At 38.9% G+C, this 24453-nt stretch overlaps 1 protein-coding gene across 7 annotated transcripts in view; it reads left to right on the top strand.

Annotated features, from left to right (window-relative positions):
• Positions 1–24453, top strand: part of GRIP1 (glutamate receptor interacting protein 1) — a gene marked incomplete at both ends in the record, with an annotated part of 711329 nt that overhangs the window by 259176 nt on the left and 427700 nt on the right. For 3 of the 7 annotated variants that reach the window (XM_079716057.1, XM_079716056.1, XM_079716051.1), the window contains one exon: positions 6806–6938. The exons of the other annotated variants lie outside the window; for them this stretch is intronic. In XM_079716057.1, coding sequence (XP_079572183.1) covers positions 6806–6938 — 133 coding nt within the window. Of the gene's footprint in view, positions 1–6805; positions 6939–24453 lie in introns of those variants that run through there. 7 annotated transcript variants of the gene reach the window in all.

The following is a 24453-nucleotide window of genomic DNA, read 5'->3' as shown; positions in this document are numbered from 1 at the left end:
AAGCATTCATTTTGGAACTTAGTTTCTCTTAAATTTTACACAAATTCATGAAGAGCAAGAAGACAGGAAGGATTAGTATTATACCACTCATATTTCTTAGGATATTACCTCTCTTTGAATATCAACTGCGGAAATAGCTAAGTGTTAAAATTAGTCTTCACGCTTCAAAGTATCTTAAACAGGGAGAACAAAGGCGGGGCAGGGGGTAGGTACTACACACATAGGAAGAAGAATCCCAGGGGTAGGGCAGCGTTTGCTTGGTTAATTTATAATTTAGCTCGGTGGTTGTCAGAAGGAACAACCCATCATTCCTTCCAAAAACCTATTGGAAACTTAGAGGGACATTTTTTTTTTTTTTTTCATGTTTTATTTTTTTTTTATTTTTTATTTTTTTGCGGTACGCAGGCCTCTCACTGTTGTGGCCTCTCCCGTTGCGGAGCACAGGCTCCGGACGCGCACTCTAAGCGGCCATGGCTCACGGGCCCAGCCGCTCCACGGCATGTGGGATCTTCCTGGACTGGGGCACGAACCCGTGTCCCCTGCATCGGCAGGCGGACTCTCAACCACTGCGCCACCAGGGAAGCCCCGAGGGACATTTTTGATTGTCACAATGCTGGGTAAGGTTGGAGGGAAGGGGGGTGGGTAACCAGCATTTTGTGGATGGAGGCTTGGGGTGCTAGAAGCACTGAAATGAGGGAGAAACTCTGACAAACCATCCTGCATCTTTATAACATTCAAATATCTATATGAATAAATATTCCTGTAAGTGAAAGCTTATTTATAATTATTTGAGCCTAGAAACTAATACTGTTATATGCAGAGACATACGTACTGTTATACAGAGAGGCATAAATCTATTTTTTAAACAGACTTTACTTTTTAGAGCAGTTTTTGGTTCACAGCAAAATTGAGCAGAAGTTACAGAGAGTTCCCATCTACCCTCCTACCCGCCTCGCACGCATAGAATCCCCTCTTAGCAGTGTCCCCCACCAGAGTGCTCCATGTGTTACAATCCATGAGCCTACGCTGACACATCACTGTCACCCAGAGCCCATTAGGGTTCCTTCTTGTTGTTGTACGTGCTGTGAGTTTGGGCAAATGCATACTAACATGTACCTAGTATTGTAGTACCATACAGAGTACTTTCGCTGCACTAAAACCCTATGTGCTCTGCCTAGTCATCCCTCCCTTCCTCCCGCTGACTTCTAGCAACCACTGATCTTTTTACTGTCTCCAGAGTTTTGCCTTTTCCAGTATGTCCTATGATTGGAATCATACGGAATGTAGCCTTTTCACATTGACTTCTTTCACTTAGTAATATGCATTTAAAGTTCCCTTATGTCTCATCCTGGCTTGATGGCTCATTTTTCTTTGGTGCTGAATAATATCCCATTATCTGATGTATCAGAGCTTATTTATTCACTCACCTATGGAAGGACAACTGGGTTGCTTCCAAGTTTTGGCAATTCTGAATAAAGCTGCCATAAACATCCGAGTGCAGATTTTTGTGTGGACATAAGGTTTAAACTCTTTTGGGTAAATACCAAGGAGTGTGATTGATGAATTGTATGGCAAGAGTATGTTTAGTTTTGTAAGAAACTGCCAAACTGTCATCCAAAATGGCTGTACCATTTTGCATTCCCACCAGCAATGACTGAGAGTTCCTGTTGTTCCACATCCTTGTAGGCATTTGGTGTTGTCAGTGTTCCAGATTTTGGCCATTCTAATAGGTGTAATGGGTATCTCGTTATTGCTTTCATTTGCATTTCCTTGATGCCGTATGATGTGGAACATTTTTTCATCTGCTTATTTGTTGTCTGTAAATCTTGCTGAGGTGTCTATTAAAGTGATAGCCCCATTTTCCAATTGGGCAGTTTGTTTTCTTCTTGTTGAGTTTTAAGGGTTCTTTGTATATTTTGGATAATAGTCACTTATGCGATGTGTCTTTTGCAAATAGTTTCTCCCAGTCTGTGATTTGTCTTTTCACTCTTTTGACGTGAGATATTTTTCAGTTTTAATATATGGTGAACATACTAATTTTTACTGTGCTATCTGTGACTCTACCCTTTTAGTTTCTGTAAATTGTATGGAATGGCTTTTGATCATCTCTCAAATTTGAAATTGTTTATTAGAAGTAGGTGCAAGGATCCAGCTTCATCTTCTGGTGTGATAAGTGTCCTCAGATTACTAATTTAAACATCTATTGTTAAACATATACCTAAATATAGATTATTATTAAGATATTTTATGTTGAAATTATGTATGTATGGGTTGCATGATCTATAAATTTCATTTAGACTAATAATAGGGCATATTACAAATCTTTGCTGCAGTAAAGTGGTGTTGGGTCTGACAGGGTCATTTCCAGGGCCCAGAGTGTTTTCCCTGCCTGCTCTGCCATCTTCAGTATGTCTGAGTGTCTCCCCTCAGGTCACAGGGAGTCGGCTGCAGTTTTTGGCATCACATGTAAACACCATGGCATCTAAAAGGGCCAGATTGATTTAATGTCTCAAAGGTTTCTCTAATAGATTGGATATTCCATACTACTACTCAGAAAATACTCTAACCACTACTCAATCTAAATAAACACAGAAGGGCCCTACTAATCAAGAGATCTAGGGAAGATCATAAATCGAAGATTTAATCTCAATAGTTGATCTATTCCTCTTTTCCTAAAAGACAATAGAGAATCTAATTCAGAAGAGTATGGAAACCATGAAAATGCTATTCAGGCAGTTACCTACTTCCCAGAAAGAAAAGACTTAGCTTTTTAAAAAAGAAAAATTTGCTGGCATGTATTTGCTATTCTTGGTTGAAGCACATTTTGTTGACTAATTCAACCTGCTTTATATTCCCATTTTCCCATGTGAGCAAATTTTTTTCTAAGAAAGTTAATTTTATAGTTTAGTGAACATTTAGTTCAACTGAAACCAATTTGTCATAATAATCTTCTTTCTTTACATGAAAATATAAGGGAGCTGAAATTTCTCTTAAAGAAATTTAGTGTTTTGGAATTGGCAGGATAATACCTCAACCAAGGTTCACAATCATAAAAGCCTACAGGGGCCAGGTGGTAACTGGATGAGAGAATTGGGCCCAGGGGAGGGGACTGTGGCTAAGTGGAAAGCACATGTTTATTTATGGTTGGCAGCCACCACTCAGTTCTAATCCATAGTTGCCATGTTGGAACTTGGCCCAGAGTTGCCAGATCTTTGACTTCGCAAGGAAAAAAAATGCTAATGTATGACTTATTTGTGAAATTCCTGACTTTTAGATATTGGCCCAGTTAAAAAAAAAAACTCTAATGTGAGCCAAACGAAACACAATTGTGGGAGTTACCTGTTCTGTGAACTGCCATTTGCAGCCTCTAAGCCATCCCATCTGTTTAGACTGTAGGGTACAGTCACTGGGGAATAGCACCACTTAACCAGTGTTTACGTTATGGAGTGAAAGGGTGACTCTACAGAAACCATAGTGTACTTAACTTGAATGGACTTGAACTTCACTCCACTAATTTATCAACTCTTGTGGCGTATTAGTTAATTATTGCAGTGCCTCAGTTATTATAGACTTTAGGTTGCTAAATATGGAGTATTCAGGATAGAACGTGGGAAAAATTCTGGGCCCAGAGTTATGGGCCCAGGATGATGGGTTAAAGAATCCTGTCCTCGTGCACACCCCTCAGACAGGGTAGCAAGTGTCTTGCCTTTTGTCTTTTGGATTGTGACACATACACAATTCTCCTTTCCCCTCGCATTGTACACTGCCACCTTTCTTCATTCGCTGTGACCCAGGTAGACTCCTCTAAATACCCGATTCCCTATTCCTGCTTCCCAAGCATCTATGATTGTTTCAATAGGGTTGTCACCTCCTCTCCCATACCTCTCCAAATATATGGCTGAACTCAAAACTTTTCCCTAGCACCACCAAATCTCATCTTGTATAATAATCATGTCATGGTCTTCCCTGGTGGCGCAGTGGTTGAGAGTCCGCCTGCCGATGCGGGGGACATGGGTTCGTGCCCTGGTCTGGGAGGATCCCACGTGCCGCGGAGCAGCTGGGCCCGTGAGCCATGGCTGCAGGGCCTGCGCGTCTGGAGCCTGTGCTCCACAGCGGGAGAGGCCACAGCAGTGAGAGGCCCGCGTACTGCAAAAAAGAAAAAAAAAAAAGTCATTATAATGACATACCAAAATGTTAACCTTTTGAATAAAATCCTATGAAACTAGGAAAATAACAGGAAGGTGCTTAAGCATAATTTCTGTGTATTTATGAGAACAGTTTCATATGTAGATACTTTTACTTTGCATTGTTTCTTGTTAAAAAATAGTTGCTTATCACTGCTTGGGAAACTCTCAGCCTCTTTAAATACTAAAATTAAAAATCAGTAAACTGTAACGAAATGTTTTATGGTTGTTCTCTGGGAAAAGGATCTTCTGTTTAAAGCATCATCTGATCTGTAATGTCAGTCCTTTCAGGTTGAACTGGGAGCTAATAACTATAAAACTTAAATAATGTGGACTCCACAAATTTAGGAGTTACAATAGGTCAGGGATAGTTGGGTAAAATTTGTTGCCTGCATAATCTCTGGGGGACAAGTGTATTTGACAGATTAATCATGTAATCCAGGATATATGTTTAGCCCAATTGAAAATGAAAGTCTGCTACTATTTTCAAACTCCATTTCAATAGCAAACGATGTACATAGAAAAAATTGAATCACTGAATGCAAATAATACATAATCTCTGAATTTGTATGAAAAAATACCTGGCACTAGGTAATACTTGGCAGTGTTACCTTCATGATCTTGGATAAACCAGTAAAGCACCTTTGAACCTTCTTTCCTCATCCATAGGGATATCACCTCATTATAAAGGTTGTTAGGATTAAATGATATAAAAGGTTATGTATTATTATTATCATTTATTTAGTGACTTATTCAAGATCCAGACGCCAGATGTTCACATTTTTAGTTCACTGTTTTTAAACTGTTCTAATTTATTTTTTTGAGAATAATAAATGATTTGAAACCTACAGACAAGTGATTTTTTTGTTTAAAGATGTTCGTAAAACATTTTATAGTATCTTTTTGTCATCATCATTAAGTTTGTGTTTCTCTTCATGGGCTCGCTCATAAGGCATAAAGAAGGGAAATCTCTAGGAATAGGGGAAGTTCATGTAATCATTGAGCATAACTGTAAATCTAACTTCACACATTTCAGAGATGAAATGTTCTTGATTGATGAACTTTTACCTCTTGGAGTAAATGTCTCCCTACTCCATCATTAGCAGTTAATATCTGAAGATAGAGAACTGTCAAAATCTAGAGGAGAGACAGATTGCCTGTGAATCTAAGAACAGATAAGGCAAAGTGCAATCACTTCCCTCTGGGATGTTCCTACAAACTTGATATTGCATAGATATTGAACGACCTTTATACAGTAAGAAGCTTTTTTAAAAACTACATTTCTGGGAATATGGAGCTTCTGCAGAATATTATTAGTTTAGTAGGTAATATGCTAACATGTTTGATTCATTATATTGTAAACAAATCGAATTTTTCCTGGTGTTAAAAATTTGCATTCATTGGAAGATCTGAAAAAGAAACTGGAGAGAAAAAGATTATCCATGATTAACGCTGACCTGTCTAGACTTTAGTGTACCTCTTTCGTCTAGTCTGAAGTGTTTCTGATTGTCATACTTAAAAAAAAAAAAATGGTTGTGATTACAGAGACAAAGGACGGACTGGGTGTGAGCATTTTTCAAAACTTCTCTCCCTCCTTACATCTTCATCAAGAACTAAATTTTATTTACTATTTAGCCCATTTGTTTTCATATTTTTAAAAAAAGTATAACAACTCAGCTAGATTTATATTTGAGTTGAGTGTAAGCAGAAATTGGATTTTTTTAATATTTCTTTCCCCCAAACCATGCAGTTTCCTTTATTTGCTGATTATGGTATGCTATTACTAAGTCTATGAGAAACCTCTCTGTGAAGTGCATTTTAATATTTAGATCAAACAGCAATTGGAATACATTAATGCCCAGTGGGTAAATGTGTCATTTGAAAGCAGCTGCTGAGCCTTCTCCCTGCTGCTCCAATTAACACATACTGCACACTTTTGTCAGCAAGAGGCAGTGCATATGGATGAAACCACTTTGCAGCTCATTAATATGATATGCAGGAGTGAGCAAAGGATTAATCAATCTGCCCATTGCAAACAATACCTTGCCAAGACCTTTCCCAAGTACATGCTTTGCCCTAAAGGGTGCTAGGCTCTAGGGGGTGGGATTAGCAGGTAAGAAAACGTCCCTTGGGTCTCTAGCTTTGGTTCAGTCCATTGACTAACAAGTTTCCCCGCCCCTCACTTCTCCTTCATCCCCCGCCCCTGATGATGGAGACATTGGATAGTGAAATTCTAGTGCTGGGACTCCTCGCGTCTCAGCGGAATCTCTCGTTGAACTTTGTTTTGTTTCAAAGCTATTTGAAGTACAAAGCTTTGCTGTTGATTTTTTCTTAGTCTTTCATTATCATTTCACTTTCTCTCTTCCTTTTTTAAAAAAATTCTTTCTAAATTGCACACTTGACATTTTACTGAGCAAAGTAAGAAATCTTGTAAACCCAATCGTTGTTATTTTTTCCTCTCCTCTGGCTAAAATCTCTGCGTTAGTGGTAGCACGGAGGCAGATGGAAGGGTAGCGCGTCCCCCAGCCCAAGGTTTCATTCATGCTCCGCTGGCTCCCCAGGCAGCTGGGCTGGTGCTCCACTCTGGTGCTGGCTGAGCCAGGCTGTGCGGTGAGCGAGAGATGGACCGCTTCCTGGGTTTTGTCAAGCAGATAAGAAGATCTAGGAGAAGAAAGGGGAAAAAGTACCGACCAGAAGAGGATTACCACGAGGGCTATGAGGATGTCTATTATTACGCCTCAGAGCATTTTCGAAGTAAGCACTACCCTCCACCTCCTGTTCCTTCTCGCATGCTGGGGCTAACAATAAACCTTGTGTGGAGCTTTAATCTTAAATGCAAAAGGTTTTCCAGATGGTGTTCTCTGGGAGCTGTCTGTAAGTACTGAAGTGCTACATTTTGCTTGATTTGTTGCAAGAATAGCTATCAGATAGCATCTAGACAGTATAAACTGTCCAGATCTATACACATGGTTAATATTTTCAGTGCAATTAATTGATTATGTTAGCATTTTAATGAGCCACTCAAAAAAGTATCTTGCAAGCCCATGTAGTAGGTGGTTAGAATACATTCGGTTTTAATTATTGCTCTTAGATAACTGTTTTTTCTTTTTGATTAGGAGAGTAGTTTATTTGGAAGAAATAATTGTTCAAGTTGATGCTGATAATTATTGTTCCTTATGCAGACTTCTAGACAGTTATCTATGATAAATCCGAGGTGTTGTTTGTACAAGGAAGTTTAAATGCTTTTCTCTGATGCATGTTCATAATTTTATTACTAAGTTAAGGGAACTCTTATTTGCTGTCAACTAGAAGCAGTGATACCTTAAGAAAAAAAGAATATATCTATATTAAGATATTTGTAAATGAGCTTCTGAATAGCAGAGAACTAGAATTTCTCTTGTGCTTATCATTGCTTTAAGTTCCTGGTGAGGTTTAGACTTGTCCTAATAGATTTAAAATGCCTAGAAACACCTAAGGGTTCAGAGAGAAAGCAGCTACATAGTTTATGAGGTGTCCTAAATGGGGGATACTGGCAGCTATGCATGCTCTACATTTACAAAATTCAAAATTATTTTTATCTTCTTGAATAAGGATCTTTATAAACTTATATTTCAGTTCTAATATATCCTGGCCTTTTGATGTTTAACCATGAATATATACCAGTTACAACTTGTGAGTGTTGACTGATAAATAATTTAGATTCCATTTCCGTGGTATTGGAATCCATGAGAATTAGTTCTAAATGCCAGAAATTCTGTTGTAATTGATGAAAGTTGAGGGTTGAAGATTCATGTGGTGGCAATAACACAATAATGAAAAATTATAATTCTTTGACATTTGCTTGAATAATATGGCTGTGTTGCTTTTACAGAGTAATTCCTGAGTTTTAGAGATGTTTCTTTTCATCAGGCTTTTACATGAATAATCTGTTCTAGTGTAGTGACGATCTATGTTTCCTGAACTTAGTTTCCATTGAATTTAACTAAGATTTGTGTCACATCAAAAAATACTGTCAGTTTGCATGCATAATTCTGAAAACTCGGAGACTGAAAAGAAAAACGGAGCTTAGGAACTTTTAGTTACTTTGGTGTTCATTGTACATATTTCTTACAACCAATATATACTGAGTCAAATTCACACCTTCTTGGGTTTGTATTGTGATGTGTTTGTGCAAATAGAATCAAACAATCTCAAATTCCTGCATCCTACTAGTTTTGTTAAGAATTTAAAAACAACAAAAGTACTTTATAAGTTTACAAAATGCGCCCACAAGGAGAAATATTTATGGAGATATCTAAGAAGTAGCCCTAAACTAGAGTTAGGAGAATTACATATCAAAGACAGTAGTCTTCACACATTAAATGCAGTAACTTAAAGAGAATCATGTTTTATCTGATTTGTCAAGGTCATGCTAAGGATAAGATGCTGAACATCAAAAGTCATTTGCTTTAGATGCAGAATGGACATATTTTCCCGTATGATTTATCAGAAAGTACCCGTTATGTAACATATAACTTTTGGAGTTAGATGCATATCAAATCTCCAACTTCAGACTGCTACATAATAAACAGAAGGTGTCACAATGGGCTCTGACACTTGGGATTTGACATTTCATCAAATGTCAAATTGCCAGGGCTTTTAAAGAAGCCATGTCATACAACATAATGACCTCTCAGTGCATCTTTTGGCTTCCGTTTCAGGTCCTGTCTGAATGGGGTAGGAGAGACACCCCCTTATATTTTACAGGTGTAAAATAGCTGTATTTTACAGCTGTAAAATAGTAAGGCTGATACTCATCCTTAAGATCAATTCTCAAAGAGTTAATTAACATGGTTGAATTTAATTACATCTACAGCGTATCTATTCTAATTAGTCTTTGGCATAATTTGAAAGTTTTATGCCCTGCATTTCCCTAGATGGCTTAGAAAAATTATTTACATTGAGACTCAAAACTTGGTGAAATTTACTGATGACGTTCACATCTTAGTTAATGGTGCTATTGATAAACCAGAAGTGTCATTATTATTTTTCTCCCTGTGGTGTTTCTTTCTTGAAAGAAACTTACCTCTCTGTTTTGTCAATTTATCCGATGGTTCAGATTACCACAAGGACGTTATACGTATAATAATGAACGACTGAGCCTAGAAAGACCTTCCCAGAAAGGTCCCCAATAAGTCTGCCCTTCCTTTAGTACATTCTCAAGTGTTTGCTGATATTTAACTTTATCCTAGATAATGTCTCTTCTATTGTAAGGGTTCTGGTTTCAAATTTTACCATCTTTTCCTTCATCTGAAATACAGCGCAGCTTATAATTTCATGAAATGCCAAAACCTGAATTAAAATATCAGTAGGGTCTGATAGTATGAAAGAGAAGTTATCCTAAAAATGGATAATTTTTCTGTAACTCCATCAAAACTGACTTTTAGCAGTGATCATGGTGATAGACTGATTTTAAATCTTCCCTGATTTTATGTTGACTTAATGAATGTCACTGTGCATGGGATGACTGTCTTTGGTTTTTTAAAATCTGCTTTCATCGTTCATCTATCCTTTCATAATTCTAAAGTTAGAGTTTAAATAAACTAAACAATTGTTTTGGGAAAATCACCACACTTTTCTGGGGTTTTGTTTCCTAAAATGTGACAGGAGGGATATTTGTTTCTTAAGATTTTTCAAGTTCTAAGACTCTATGATTTTAAAGTTTGTTTTACTTTCTAAAGCAATTCAGGTAAAGGTATTGGCTGAAGGATTTTAACCGGGATTTAAACTAAAAAATTCACCTGTGTTATGGGGAATTGGTTTTTCTGGCAGGAGTCATCGGTAGGACGATTCCTGTTGCTTTAAGTTAGTAATCTATCATTGAATATGCAGGAGTTTTAGAGAATCTTTATAAACCTATGAAATTCTGAACATGTTGTTAAGTCCTAGACCTCATCTTTTATGTAATCTTATCTGCCCCAAACCACCATTTACTCTGAAATTCTCACATGGATGATTCATTTGGTATTTTTATTTAAGAAAACCTGGCACTGATTACAGAACTGATTTATAAACCTTACTGCAACAAAAAGCTAAAAAAAAGGATACTGAAATTCAGTTTTATGGTATTTGTTGCTTTTATTTGTTGTTCCCTAAATACTGGGTTATAACAATGCCTTTTTAAAGACTGGCAGATCATATTTTGATTAGTCTGTTCATAAAAAATTAAATCCTCTGATCCTGTTTTTAATGTATATTTTTATTTAATCACATAGGATAATATTCAAGTTCTAAGACAGATAATGTGCATTTTATAAGTATTCTCTTAGCTCTGTTCGTATTCATGATAGAAATCCTGACCTGCCTGAGTCCAGGCAGGGTATGGTTATTGAATGACTTGAAAAGGAGGAATTTGTTTATCTCTTACTAATGTGAAAGTATGTGAGCCACTTTCACTTATGGCCCTGGTGCCTTTTTGCACATGTGTAATGGCTTTGAATTAGGCATGGAGTTCCTTCAAGGTAGCCACTCTTTTCTGCTTTCATCCTGACTCACCTGGGCAAGTGTGAGCTGTGTGGTGAAGCTACTCAGGGCAGTCCTCAGCGACCCATTCACCTTTCCCACTGAGGTCCTTTCAGGAAAACCAGAGAAAGGGGGGGAACAGGAATACGTACCAGGAACAGGTCTTTTGAAAATAGGTCATTTGTATTTACAAATTTTTTTGTTGTTCTTTTGTTGTTGTTCTTTGCCTATTCTAATAGGTATTGAGCAACAATTGTGATGTGTGTGCATACAATCACTGTTAGCTAAGTTACTTTATTAAACAATGTCTGCATCTAAAGTCCCCAGTTAGCCAATTCAGGCTTTAAGTTGCCTGAGATGTTCAAAATGCATTTTAAGAGGGCTGCTCACTTTCTTTTATTTCATTGAAAGATGTCCTACACTGTTCTTAGAGGAAAAACAGTTTTGGTAGTGGGTGTTTGTAGTTTGAGAATTTTTAGGAATTGTTGTGGGTAATTAGTTCAAGTAATTTTTTCTCACTAGTTTCCTTTACAAGTTTGTTTGTTTGTAAATTCATGTAACCACATCCTCTCTGCTTACTGGAATTGACATCAAATTCGGATTCTGTCTCTTGATAAGCATGCCATAAGGATAGAGTGAGAACTTTCACCTGCACTTTGGAAAGATGGCTGGTCCCTGCTCCTCTGTGTGCAAAAGCTGAACACAGCAATCACAGGGTGGAGGAGTGAGGGAGAGGAAGGGAGGAAGGGAAGAAGAGAGGGCAGCACATTTCATAGGTCATCCTTACCTATCTGAGGTTTGCAAGCGTAAAAGCCATTTATTTCTATGTTAAGAACAGTGATCATCGAAGTGGCAGGTCTTGGATGTGAGATACTGAATGATTCAAACCTTAGCTGTACTTAGTTTGATTCACAAAATCCCAAATGAGAAACATCGGTTATATAGAAATAGGGCAGACTTGCTTGTTTTATGACCACACTGCTTATTTTTCTTTCCTAAGAATTGCTTTCCATCTCTAGTATAATGGTTTGGTTGAAAGTTGATTGGCTACCATGTTACATTTGCCTGGGGTGTTTTGTGTCATCAACTTCATTATTTCAAACTGTATTTTTTTCCCACATGGAATAGTGTAAAGGAATTTTAAAGTTGAAAGGGACCTTAGAATCCGTTTGTCCAATCTGAGTCTTTTTTTTAGATGAATAAAGCAGGATACAAACAAGGTAAGTGGCTTATGCAAGCCGCCACTGATCCTCAAGGCAGACCTGATAGAGTCTGGTCCTCCACCCTTTATTCCACACTCATCTTGTAGTTCTCCGATGACTCTTCCAATATTTAAGGGCTTGGATCCATCTACAAATGAATTAGAATTTTAATTTCCCTTCTTGGTGGCTTTATTCTTTTGAGCAGTGGGTCATCTTATCTTAAACTAAACTCTTGAACAAAAACTAACTCCTAATATAATATTGAAGGTGAAATTAACTTGGTGTCTTATTTATAGATGATGCTAGTAACAGTGATTGTCACTGACTCAAAAACCAGCCAACAGTATTTTTTGTATCACCTCCCATTTGCTCTGTGGTTTGTGCATATACAGCCACTTCTGCCAATGAATATCCCTTCAGGAGACTGAAAGGGGCATAAGTTTATCAGGAATATTAGAATTAGGAGGATCCTTGGAGTTCAGTTAGGGAACCCTGCTATTTCATATAGGAAGTTCTTTCTCAGCATCCCTGCTATATGGACCTCCAGCTTTTATTTATATCCTTCCAGTATGAACACATTCATTTCCAGACCAGGCAAGTCATTGAATAAGCCTAAGTCTCTTTTAAACAAGCTCTAGGTTTTATGTTAAGTTGTTTGTGTATTCCAACAAATACAGTAATATGCTCAAAATTTTATCTTGACCCAGATAAACATAGACTCTGTTATATTTAATGTGCAATAAGATTTCACGCCTCCCCTCTCTTCACATTATTCTTTTGCCGACGTAACATATGGTATGTGGAGGTGAGTAATGCCTTCAATGCTATTTTTGTTTTAACTACACAAACCCAGAAGAGCTCTGCATTGGGCCCGCATCCATTTGGTAATTTTTCTTTATAAAATTTCTTAAAGGTCACCAAATCTCCCATTTATTTAATGAGAAATACATACTGTGCTTTGTGTTTGCATGATGTAGTGGACATCTATCTGTCTGCCTTGAAAATCTTTTTTCCCCCTGGGAGGAACAATTCTCATATTTAAAATATTCCTGTTTCTGTTCCAATTTGGTCATTATTGATTAATCAAAACCGACATAATTAAATTATACCATTCCCTTAGCTATGGTGATTGGTCTGGCAATAGACACATAAACCAAGCTGGGTCAATGAGAGCGCTCTTCTGGGAGCTTGCAAATTCAACTCAGTGCCCTTTATCACATGGAAAAAAACAGTCTGGAATAGGAGAGAATCAAGTCAATATGTAAAAGAGATGAGAATAAAAGATCAAGAGACCTCTCACAGTTTTTTTTTTTTTTAAAGGTTAGCATTTTTTGTTTTTTTAAAAAAATATTTTATTGATTGATTGATTGATGCCCGGTCTTAGTTGCGGCAGGCGGGCTCCTTAGTTGCAGACTGTGGGATCTTCGTTGTGGCATGTGGGATCTTTTTAGTTGTGGCATGCAAACTCTTAGCTGCAGCATGTGGGATGTAGTTCCCTGACCAAGGATCGAACCTGGATCCTCTGAACTGGGAGTGCGGAGTCTTAACCACTGTGCCACTGGGGAAGTCCCCCTCTCACAGCTTTGTAGTCACCAGTCCAGACCTTGGGGTCTCTAGGGCTGCCCACATTGAATTTCACATAGCTAGAAAGGACCAGAACCAAAATTGGAACTCAGATCAGCTCGTTTCTAGTTTGATCGTGTGGGTAATTTTTTAAATTTGGAAAATATTATTGTTTGGTATTCTCATCGATAGAGATAAGTGCCAGAGGTAGAAACTGGATTCTTTCAATTAAACTTCCTACCCTCCAAAAAAGTAATTTTCTTAATGGGATTAAGGAACTCTGTGACTTTAGAGGAATCATGTGGATCTCTATGCTTCTTCAGTTTCTTACTTGTAAAGTGTGGGTACTCCATCCCAGTGCAGAGGACCAGAGACCCTCAGAGAGGATCCATTGGCAGGTCTAGATACAGTATTTAGAGCTGTGTCTCTCAGGGCATCACACAGCCAAAGCAGCTGGAGGAGGGAGATGGCCAGTAGACAGATTTGAGCAGAAGACATGATTTCACCTAGCAACCTAACTGCTGTGCATTTAATATTCTCTGCCCTCACTTTCTGTTCAGAGTTAAATCTTGTTTGAGAGGGGGCCACACAACTTCCCTATCCACATCTCACTGGAGTTCTGCTGCCAGTATCTATAGATGCATAAAAGAGGGATTGGATACACACAATTCTTTCTCATCAGTATATGCTCTAAAACTAGGTGCCGTAGAATACCAAGTACAGGACAGTGAGTCCCCCGAAAGGACATGCGTGTGCGTGTACGCGTGCGTATACACGTGCGTATGTGTGTACATGTGCATGTGTGTGTGCATGAGAGAGAGAGAGAGTGCACAACCCCCAGCTCACACACGGGACTTATATAGATATTTGTGAGGTCAAAAACAACACCCTTTCTTAACCCTAAGACAATACCTATTTCTCCAGGCAGGCTGTGTCCTGCTGGTTAAGGATGTGGGACCTGGGTGAGACTACCTGAGTTGGAATCATTGATAAGTGAACTTGGCAAGTAAATCTGTCTGTGCCTCAGTTTCCTCATCTATGAAATTGGGTCAATAACTACCCATCTCTTAGTGTGGGTTATTGTGAATTGAATGACATAATACAGCACTAAGTGCTTGACACATAGTGAGCACTTAGTAAATGTTAATAGAAGAAAGCCTTATTCATAAAGGTATTAAGTAAAGCACAACGGATAGTTATGAATGGCAGGCTAAGGAGCTTACATTCATTGTGCAGGCACTGGGGCACTATTGTAGGTTTTCAAGTAGAGGTAGAGCCAGCAAAGAGCTGTACTTTAGGGAGATTAGTATGGTATTAGTGTATAAAAGGGATTAGAGGTAGAGACATAAATAAAAGGACAGATACGGCAGTTGTGGGATAACATAGGTATGAACAGAAAAAAATATATTCGACACACTGAGTTTGTGTTGCCAGGAAGATGTCCAAGGAGAGCTGTAAGGAGGCAGCTTGAAATATGGAAGTTGGAATTGTGGAAAGGGGGTAGGATTCAAGAGATTTGGAAGATGTGTATATAGATTTGATGGATGAATCATGGGACTAGACGACCTTGGTAAGAAAGAGCGGTCTTTTGACTCTATCTTATGCTGACTATTCTTGGGACCAAATGAGGAAAACTGATTAAACATACAATTCTGATGATGTAAGAGAGAGTGTCAACAGATAGAGGAATCAATGCTGTGGCTACCTTAATAAGGGAATTCGTAATGAGTACTGAATGGATTGCCCATTTGATTAATTTCTTATAATACTGATATAAAAGATTAATTGCAAGTTGATTATGCAAAGGGAAATGCAACTCAAAATAGGTGTTAGGATTCAAAAGTTGGATTTTTATTAGTGTTGTACATTGGGTTGTGGTGTCCTGGAGAGGAAGCAACTTCTAAATGAGTTTAGAAAGAGCGGGGACTAGTATGTGCTGCAACATGGAAGAACCTCAAAACATGCTAAATGAAAAAGCTAGACTCAAAAATCCATGCACTGATGCACTGATGGGGTGATAGAAATGTTTTAAAAATTAGACTGTGATAATGGTTGTACAGTTCTGTAAACTTACTTAGAAGTTGTTAAATTGATTTTTAAAAAGAGCGATAGGCCCTCAATGAATATATGTAAGGTTTTTGGTTTTGTTTTAGCAGCTCCCAAATGAGCAATCAGAGTTTATTTTCCACTATGGAATGTCCTAGGCATTAGCTCAATCAAGAAGTGTTTGTTAAGTTCCAACTCAGAAAAAAAGCAAATCAAATATGGAATACAGAATGATTCACCATGATGCCAGAGGGAAACACTCCCAGTGGTATTTTAGAATATATAACAGAATTGATTATATGCCTTTTTTATTTGAAGTGTTAGAATTCCACTCCAATATCTCATCAACTATTACTATAATTATTACTAGCTTAGAGCCAAGAAGCTTTTCTGAAACATTGAACCATAGAACTGAGCACTTTGGGTCAGTAGATTTGAACTAAATATCAGCACTTAGGTCTATAGTTAAGTAGAAACTGAGTTGGACTTCAGTTAACATACTAATATACCTTTGAAGTGTATTACTTAATATACTAATATACCTTTGAAGATCTCTGTTCTAGAAACTGCCTGAACCGAGTCCAAAATATTATGGCTAAATGGATTATCATAATTAAGTCATTTAAAATTATTTATTTAAATTAAGTAATATTTAAGGTAGAGTATAATGCTTGAATTTTCTCCTTTACTTCCCTACCCTGCCAAGAATAGGAAGACAACTTATGGTAAGCACCCCATCATTTTTATTCATTCAGCAAATACTTGATGATACTCTTCACATGCCAGGTGTCATTCTAGGTGCTAGGGATTGGGTGGTACAGAAGACAGAGAAGGTCCTTGCTTTACTAGAACCAGAAATCTAATGGGGGAACAGAAAATAAAGAAAGTGTGTTGGGTACAGTGGAGAAAATCAGAGTTTTACGGGCTAGAGTTTTAGAGATAGTAAAGGGGGTGCTTGTCTTAGCTAAGGTGATCTCTCTTTGAGAACTAGATGTTTGGGCTGACTCTGATAGAAGAGACAGAGCCCCCTTGTGATAATCTGCATAGGAGCCAGGGCACAAAACCCTCCAGTATTAGAAATGTGTTTATTCATTTTCATACAGCGCTTGCAGTGACATCTTCTGAATGAGCTGTCTCCTTAGCCTTCATTTGTAAAATCAGTTGTTTGGAATTGTGAATGCATTTTCCCCTAGATTTCAAGCTACACCTGACCCTAAAGGCCTTTGCAATATTTCACTAACAGGTAAAGTATGGCTGTGGCCAAAGGAGGGGGAGTTAGTGGAGAAAACCTTAATTTTGCTGAAAAAGGTAGGGCTGCAGTTGCCTTTCATGTATAGGAGTCTTCTGTTAGAAGACTTCTGCCAAGTTAAGGGATGCCTAAAGTGGCAGCAGTGTTTCGGAGGAATGAGAAAATAGTTCGCTTTACCTTTAGATTAGTGTCACTTGATTCTAAACATCCATTGAGCACATTTCTTAACCTAAAAGTGTACTTGCCATGTAATCAGAGGATACTAAAATGTATGCTTGTTTCATAGTTTCTTGTTCAAAAATATACCCCACTTCTCCCTGGTCTTTGAAAATCACCACAGTATAGATACTCAATGGCTTGTGCATTTTATAGGAAAGATTATACATCAAAGAATTTTTTTCCAGAGTGTGAGCAGAGTTGTACAGGGTCTTTAGGTTACAGCCCATAACATTGCCAATCTCTGTGCTTTATGGAGAATTGGACCCTTTACATTTCTGTTGTTTATTATTTTACTAGCAGTAGATAGCCAGGGAATTTTATATTGCTTCTTGGAATATTAAGTTGTTTGCCAGATCAGTTACTATTTGTTAACTATGATTTATAGGATAATTTTTTATATTTAGAAATAAATTCAGTGTAAGATTTAAAATATCTTTCTGTTTTCTGTCGATTGTCTGAATTGCTTTTCTGGAGACATGTCAAACCAACAAACTTAAAACTTATGCCTGATTTCGATGCTGTGATGAGCGCTTTGTGAAAAGAGGTGCTTCTGATCACTGCAGAGCTGATCTTACGTTTTCATGTTGCTCTTCTGCTGGTGGTGGTATGTGAATCATGAATTTGCAGGTGTGGAAAATATTTGATTTGTGAAGCCCCATTTTTGAGATAAAACTAGGCACATATCATATGTACTGGTTAAATGTCAAATGTAACCAGTATAGAATGTGAAGCCAACAGTGGCATCTTGCTGATTCTAAAAATTGAATGTAGGTTAACAAATAGCCACAGTGGAGAGTTTTGCAGTCACAGTTGTGGCTAACATTTTTTTTTAACATCTTTATAGGAGTATGATTGCTTTACAGTGGTGTGTTACTTTCTGCTGTATAACAAAGTGAATCAGCTATATGTATACATATATTACCATATCGCCTCCCACTTGCGACACCCTCCCACCCTCCCTATCCCACCGCTCTAGGTGGACACAAAGCACCGAACTGATCTCCCTCTACTATGTGGCTGCTTCCCACTAGCTAGCTATTTTACATTTGGTAGTGTATATATGTCAATGCTGCTGTCTCACTTTGTCCCAGCATACCCTTCCCCCTCCCTTTCCAATCCAAGAACATGGTATATCTCTCCATCTGTTTGTGTCATCTTTAATTTCTTTCATCAGTGTCTTACAGTTTTCTACATACAGGTCTTATGTCTCCTTAGGTACGTTTATTCCTAAGTAGTTTACTCTTTTTGTGGCAATGGTAAATGGGAGAGTTTCCTTCTCTTTCAGATTTTTCATCACTAGTGTATAGGAATGCAAGAAATTTCTGTGCATTAATTTTGTATCCTGCAACTTTACCAAATTCATTGATTAGCTCTAGTAGTTTTCTGGTGGCATCTTTAGGATTTTCACTATATAGTATCATGTCATCTGCAAACAGTGACAGTTTTACTTCTTCTTTTCCGACTTGGATTCCTCTTATTTCTTTTTCTTCTCTGATTGCTGTGGCTAAAACTTCCAAAACTATGTTGAATAAGAGTGGGAAGAGTGGGCAACCTTGTCTTGTTCCTGATCTTAGAGGAAATGTTTTCAGTTTCTCACCATTGAGAATGACGTTGGCTGTGGGTTTGTCATATATGGCCTTTATTATGTTGAGGTAAGTTCCCTCTATGCCTACTTTCTGGAGGGTTTTTACCATAAATGGATGTTTAATTTTGTCAGAAGCTTTCTCTGCATCTATTGAGGTGATCATATGGTTTTTCTCATTCAATTTGTTAATATGGTGTATCACATTGATTGATTTGCATATATTGAAGAATCCTTGCATTCCTGGGATAAACGCTAATTGATCATGGTGTATGTACCTTTTAATGTGCTGTTGGATTCTGTTTGCTAGTATTTTGTTGAGGATTTTTGCATCTATGTTTGTCAGTGATATTGGCCTCTAGCTTTCTTTGTCACATGTTTGTCTGGTTTTGGTATCAAGGTGATGGTGGCCTCATAGAATGAGTTTGGAGTGTTCCTCCCTCTGCTATATTTTGGAAGAGTTTGAGAAGGATGGGTGTTAGCTCTTCTCTAAATGTTTGATAGAATTCGCCTGTGAAGCCTTCTGGTCCTGGGCTTTTGTTTGTTGGAAGTTTTTTTTTTTTTTTTTTTTTTGCGGTACGTGGGCCTCTCACTGCTGTGGCCTCTCCCACCGCGGAGCACAGGCTCCAGACGCGCAGGCTCAGCGGCCATGGCTCACGGGCCCAGCCACTCCGTGGCATGTGGGATCTTCCCAGACCGGGGCACGAACCCATGTCCCCTATATTGGCAGGCGGACCCTCAAACACTGTGCCACCAGGGAAACCCTGTTGGAAGATTTTTAATCACAGTCTCAATTTCAGTGTTTGTGATTGGTCTGTTTATATTTTCTATTTCTTCCTGGTTCAGTCTCAGAAGGTTGTGCTTTTCTATGAATTTGTCCATTTCTTCCAGGTTGTCCATTTTATTGGCATATAGTTGCTTGTAGTAATCTCGCATGATCCTTTGTATTTCTGCAGTGTCAGTTGTTACTTCTCCATATTCATTTCCAATTCTGTTGATTTGAGTCTTCTCCCTTTTTGTCTTGATGAGTCTGGCTAATGGTTTATCAATTTTGTTTATCTTCTCAAAGAACCAGCTTTTAGTTTTATTGGTCTTTGCTCTCATTTCCTTCATTTCTTTTTCATTTATTTCTGATCTGATCTTTATGATTTATTTCCTTTGCTAACTTTGGGGTTCTTTTGTTCTTCTTTCTCTAATTGCTTTAGGTGTAAGGTTAGGTTGTTTATTTGAGATGTTTCTTGTTTCTTGAGGTAGGATTGTATTGCTCTAAACTTCCCTCTTAGAACTGCTGTTGCTGCATCCCATAGGTTTTGGGTCATTGTGGTTTCATTGTCATTTGTTTCTAGGTATTTTTTGATTTCCTCTGATTTCTTCAGTGATCTCTTGGTTATTTAGTAGTGTATTGTTTAGCCTCCATGTGTTTGTATTTTTTACAGATTTTTTCCTGTTATTGATATCTAGTCTCATAGCCTTGTGTCGCAAGATACACTTGGGACGATTTCAATTTTCTTAAATTTACCAGGGCTTGATTTGTGACCCAAGATATGATCCGTCCTGGAGAATGTTCCATGAGCACTTGAGAAGAAAGTGTATATGTTGTTTTTCAATGGAATGTCCTATAAATATCAATTAAGTCCATCTTGTTTAATGTGTCATTTAAAGCTTGTGTTTCCTTATTTATTTTCATTTTGGATGATCTGTCCATTGGTGAAAGTGGGGTGTTAAAGTCCCCTAGTATGACTGTGTTACTGTTGATTTCCCCGTTTATGGCCGTTAGCATTTGCCTTATGTATTGAGTTGCTCCTATGCTGGGTGCATAAATATTTACAATTGTTATATCTTTTTCTTGTATTGATGCCTTGATCATTATGTAGTGTCCTTCTTTGTCTCTTGTAACAGTCTTTATTTTAAAGTCTATTTTGTCTGATATGAGAATTGGTACTCCATTTTCTTTTGATTTCCATTTGCATGGAATATCTTTTTCCATCCCCTCACTTTCAGTCTGTATGTGTCCCTAGGTCTGAAGTGGGTCTCTTGTATAAACAGCATATATACGGGTCTTGTTTTTGTATCCATTCAGCCAATCTCTGATTTTGGTTGGAGCATTTAATCCATTTACTTTTAAGGTAGGTATCAATATGTATGTTCCTATTACCACTTTCTTAAATGGTTGGGGTTTATTATTGTAGGTCTTTTCCTTATCTTGTGTTTCCTGCCTAGAGAAGTTCCTTTAGCATTTGTTGTAAAGCTGGTTTGGTGGTGCTGAATTCTCTTAGCTTTTGCTTGTCTGTAAAGGTTTTAATTTCTCCATCAAATCTGAATGAGATCCTTGCTGGGTAGAGTAATCTTGGTTTTAGGTTTTTCCCTCTCATCACTTTAAATATGTCCTGCCACTCCCTTCTGGCTTGCCGAGTTTCTGCTGAAAGATCAGCTTATGGGGATTCCCTTGTATGTTAATTGTTGCGTTTCCCTTGCTGCTTTTAATATTTTTTCTTTGTATTTAATTTTTGATAGTTTGATTAATATATGTCTCGGTGTGTTTCTCCTTGGATTTATCCTGTTATGGGACTCTCTGCATTTCCTGGACTTGACTATTTCCTTTCCCTTATTAGGGAAGTTTTCAACTATAATCTCTTCAAATATTTTCTCAGTCCGTGTTTTTTCTCTTCTCCTTCTGGGACCCCCCATACTTTGAATGTTGTTGCGTTGAATGTTGTTCCTGAGGTCTCTGAGACTGTCCTCAATTCTTTTCATTCTTTTTCCCTTATTTTTCTCTTCAGTGGTTATTTCCACTGTTTTATCTTCCAGGTCACTTATGTGTTCTTCTGCCTCAGTTATTCTGCTATTGATTCCTTCTAGAGAATTTTAAATTTCATTTATTGTGTTGTTCATCACTGTTTGTTTGCTCTTTAGTTCGTCTAGGCCCTTGTTAAACGTTTCTTGTATTTTCTGCATTCTATTTCCAAGATTTGGGATCATCTCTACTATCATTACTCTGAATTCTTTTTCAGGTAGACTGCCTATTTCCTCTTCATTTGTTTGGTCTGGTGGGTTTTTACCTTGCTTCTTCATCTGGTGTGTATTTCTGTGTCTTCTCATTTTGCTTAACTTACTGTGTTTGGGGCCTCCTTTTTACAGGCTGCCGGTTTGTAGTTCCCGTTGTTTTTGGCGTCTTACCCCAGTGGCTATGTTTAGTTCAGTGGGTTGTGTAGGCTTCCTGGTGGAGGGGACTGGTGCCTGTGTTCTGGTGGATGAGGCTGGATCTTGTCTTGGTGGTGGGCAGGACTGCATCCAGTGGTGTGTTCTGGGGTGTCTGTGAACTTACTGTTATTTTAGGCAGCCTCTCTGCTAATGGGTTGAGTTGTGTTCCTGTCTTGCTAGTTGTTTGGCATAGGGTGTTCAGCACTGTAGCTTGATGGTTGTTGAGTGGAGCTCTGTCTTAGCATTGAGATGGAGATCGCTGAGAGAGCTTTCGCCTTTTGATATTATGTGGAGCTGGGAGGTCTGTGGTGGAACAATGTCCTGAACTCGGCTCTGTCCCACCTCAGAGGCTCAGGCCTGACACCCGGCTGGAGCACCAAGACCCTGTCAGCCACATGGCTCAGAAAAAAAGAGAGAAAGAAAAGAAAAGATAGAAAGAAAAAATAAAATATAGTAAAATAAACAATGTTATTAAAATAAATAAATAAAATTATTAAAAATTTAAAAAGTAATTAAAAAAAAGAAAGAAGAGAGCAACCAAACCAAAAGCAAATCCACCAATGATAACAAGTGCTAAAAACTGTACCCAAAAATAAAGAAAATGGACAGACAGAACCCTAGGACAAATGGTAAAAGGAAAGCTATACAGACAGAATCACACAAAGAAGCATACACGTAAACACTCACAAAACGAGAAAAAGGGGGAAAAATATATATATATAAAAGGAAGAGAGCAACCAAATGAATAAATAAATCTACTAGTGATAATAAGCTCTAAATACTAAACTAAGATAAACATAAAACCAGAAACAAATTAAATGCAGAAAGCAAACCCCAAGTCTACAGTTGCTCTCAAAGTCCACCTCCTCAGTTTGGGATGATTCGTTGTTTATTCAGGTATTCCACAGATGCAGGGTACATGAAGTTGATTGTGGAGATTTAATCCACTGCTCCTGAGGCTGCTGGGAGAGATTTCCCTTTGTCTTCTTTGTTCGCACAGCTCCTGGGGTTCAGCTTTGGATTTGGCCCCGCCTCTGCGTGTAGGTCGCCTGAGGGCGTCTGTTCTTCGCTCAGACAGGCCGGGGTTAAAGGAGCAAATGATTCGGGGGCTCTGGCTCACTCAGGCCGGGGGGAGGGAGGGGTACGGATGCGGGGCGAGCCTGCGGTGGCAGAGGCCGACCTGACATTGCACCAGCCTGAGTCATGCGTGTGTTCTCCCGGGGAAGTTGTCCCTGGATCCTGGGACGGTGGCAGTGGTGGGCTGCACAGATTTCCGGGAGGGGAGGCGTGGATAGTGACCTGTGCTCGCACACAGGCTTCTTGGTGGCGGCAGCAGCAGCCTTAGCGTCTCATGCCCGTCTCTGGGGTGCGCGCCGGTAGCCGCGGCTCGTGCCCGTCTCTGGAGCTCGTTCAGGTGGTGCTCTGAATCCCTTCTCCTCACGCACCAGGAAACAAAGAGGGAAGAAAAAGTCTCTTGCCTCTTCGGCAGCTCCAGGCTTTTTCCCGGACTCCCTCCCGGCTAGCCGTGGCGCACTAGCCCCCTTCAGGCTGTGTTCACGCCTCCAACCCCGGTCCTCTCCCTGGGATCCGCCCTCCGAAGCCTGAGCCTCAGCTCCCAGCCCCCACCTGCCCTGGCGCGTGAGCAGACAAGCCTCTCGGGCTGGTGAGTGCCGGTCGGCACCGATCCTCTGTGTGGGAATCTCTCCGCTTTGCCCTCCGCACCCCTGTGGCTGTGCTCTCCTCCGTGGCTCCGAAGCTTTCCCCCTCCGCCACCCGCAGTCTCCGCCCATGAAGGGGCTTCTAGTGTGTGGAGACCTTTCTTCCTTCACAGCTCCCTCCTATGGGTGCAGGCCCCGTCCCTATTCTTTGTCTCTGTTTTTTCTTTTGCCCTACCCAGGTACGTGGGGAATTTCTTGCCTTTTGGGAAGTCTGAGGTCTTCTGCCAGCGTTCAGTGGGTGTTCTGTAGGAGTTGTTGCACATGTAGATGTATTTTTGATGTATCTGTGGGGAGGAAGGTGATCTCCACATCTTACTTCTCTGCCATCTTGAAGGTCTCCCTGCAACACTTGTTTTTATAAACTGTGATGGGCAAAAAATTAACGTGTGGAAAAAATTAATTTATGCAAGTATTTTGAAGACATGAATATGAACTTACTTTGCTCAGTGAGTTTCACCCTGCCTAGAATCATGATCACTTTTAAGGGAGCAGCTGTCAAAATTTATGGTGAGAAATACAGGTGCTCAGCTGCTGGTTATAAATTTCCACTTTATGGATTTACAGTGGCCTTTCATTATTGGAATAGAGTTGGGGAATTCCCAGCACCTAAGAACTACTGTTTATGGCTCAGTTTTTCTACCAATACCAAGTTTTCGTGACTTACAGGGACGAACACCTCTTTCATTCTTTAAAATCTCAAAATGTTTGTGTAATGGTGTATTTAGAACCGTTTGGAAGATGATCAGGCATAAAAGGAAACTTAGAGCAAAGAAAAACTATTGGGATCTTCTAGTCCAGCTCTCTGATGCTACATATGATGAATATTCTTAACAGCATAGGAATTTGCTTAGTAATTGTTTTTTAAGACTTAAAGAGAGAAAATATTTAACTCGGGGGCACATAGTCTGCTCAGAATAGGACTGACGTATTTAAGTCTCTTAACTTGGTGTATTTTTAATCTTATCTTTCTCTAAACCTTGCCCATTGA

The sequence above is a fragment of the Hyperoodon ampullatus genome, assembly GCF_949752795.1.
Source record: "Hyperoodon ampullatus genome assembly, chromosome: 11".
NCBI lineage: Eukaryota > Metazoa > Chordata > Mammalia > Artiodactyla > Ziphiidae > Hyperoodon > Hyperoodon ampullatus.
Note: the sequence above shows the minus strand (reverse complement) of the source record. Positions and strands in the feature narration are given on the sequence as shown.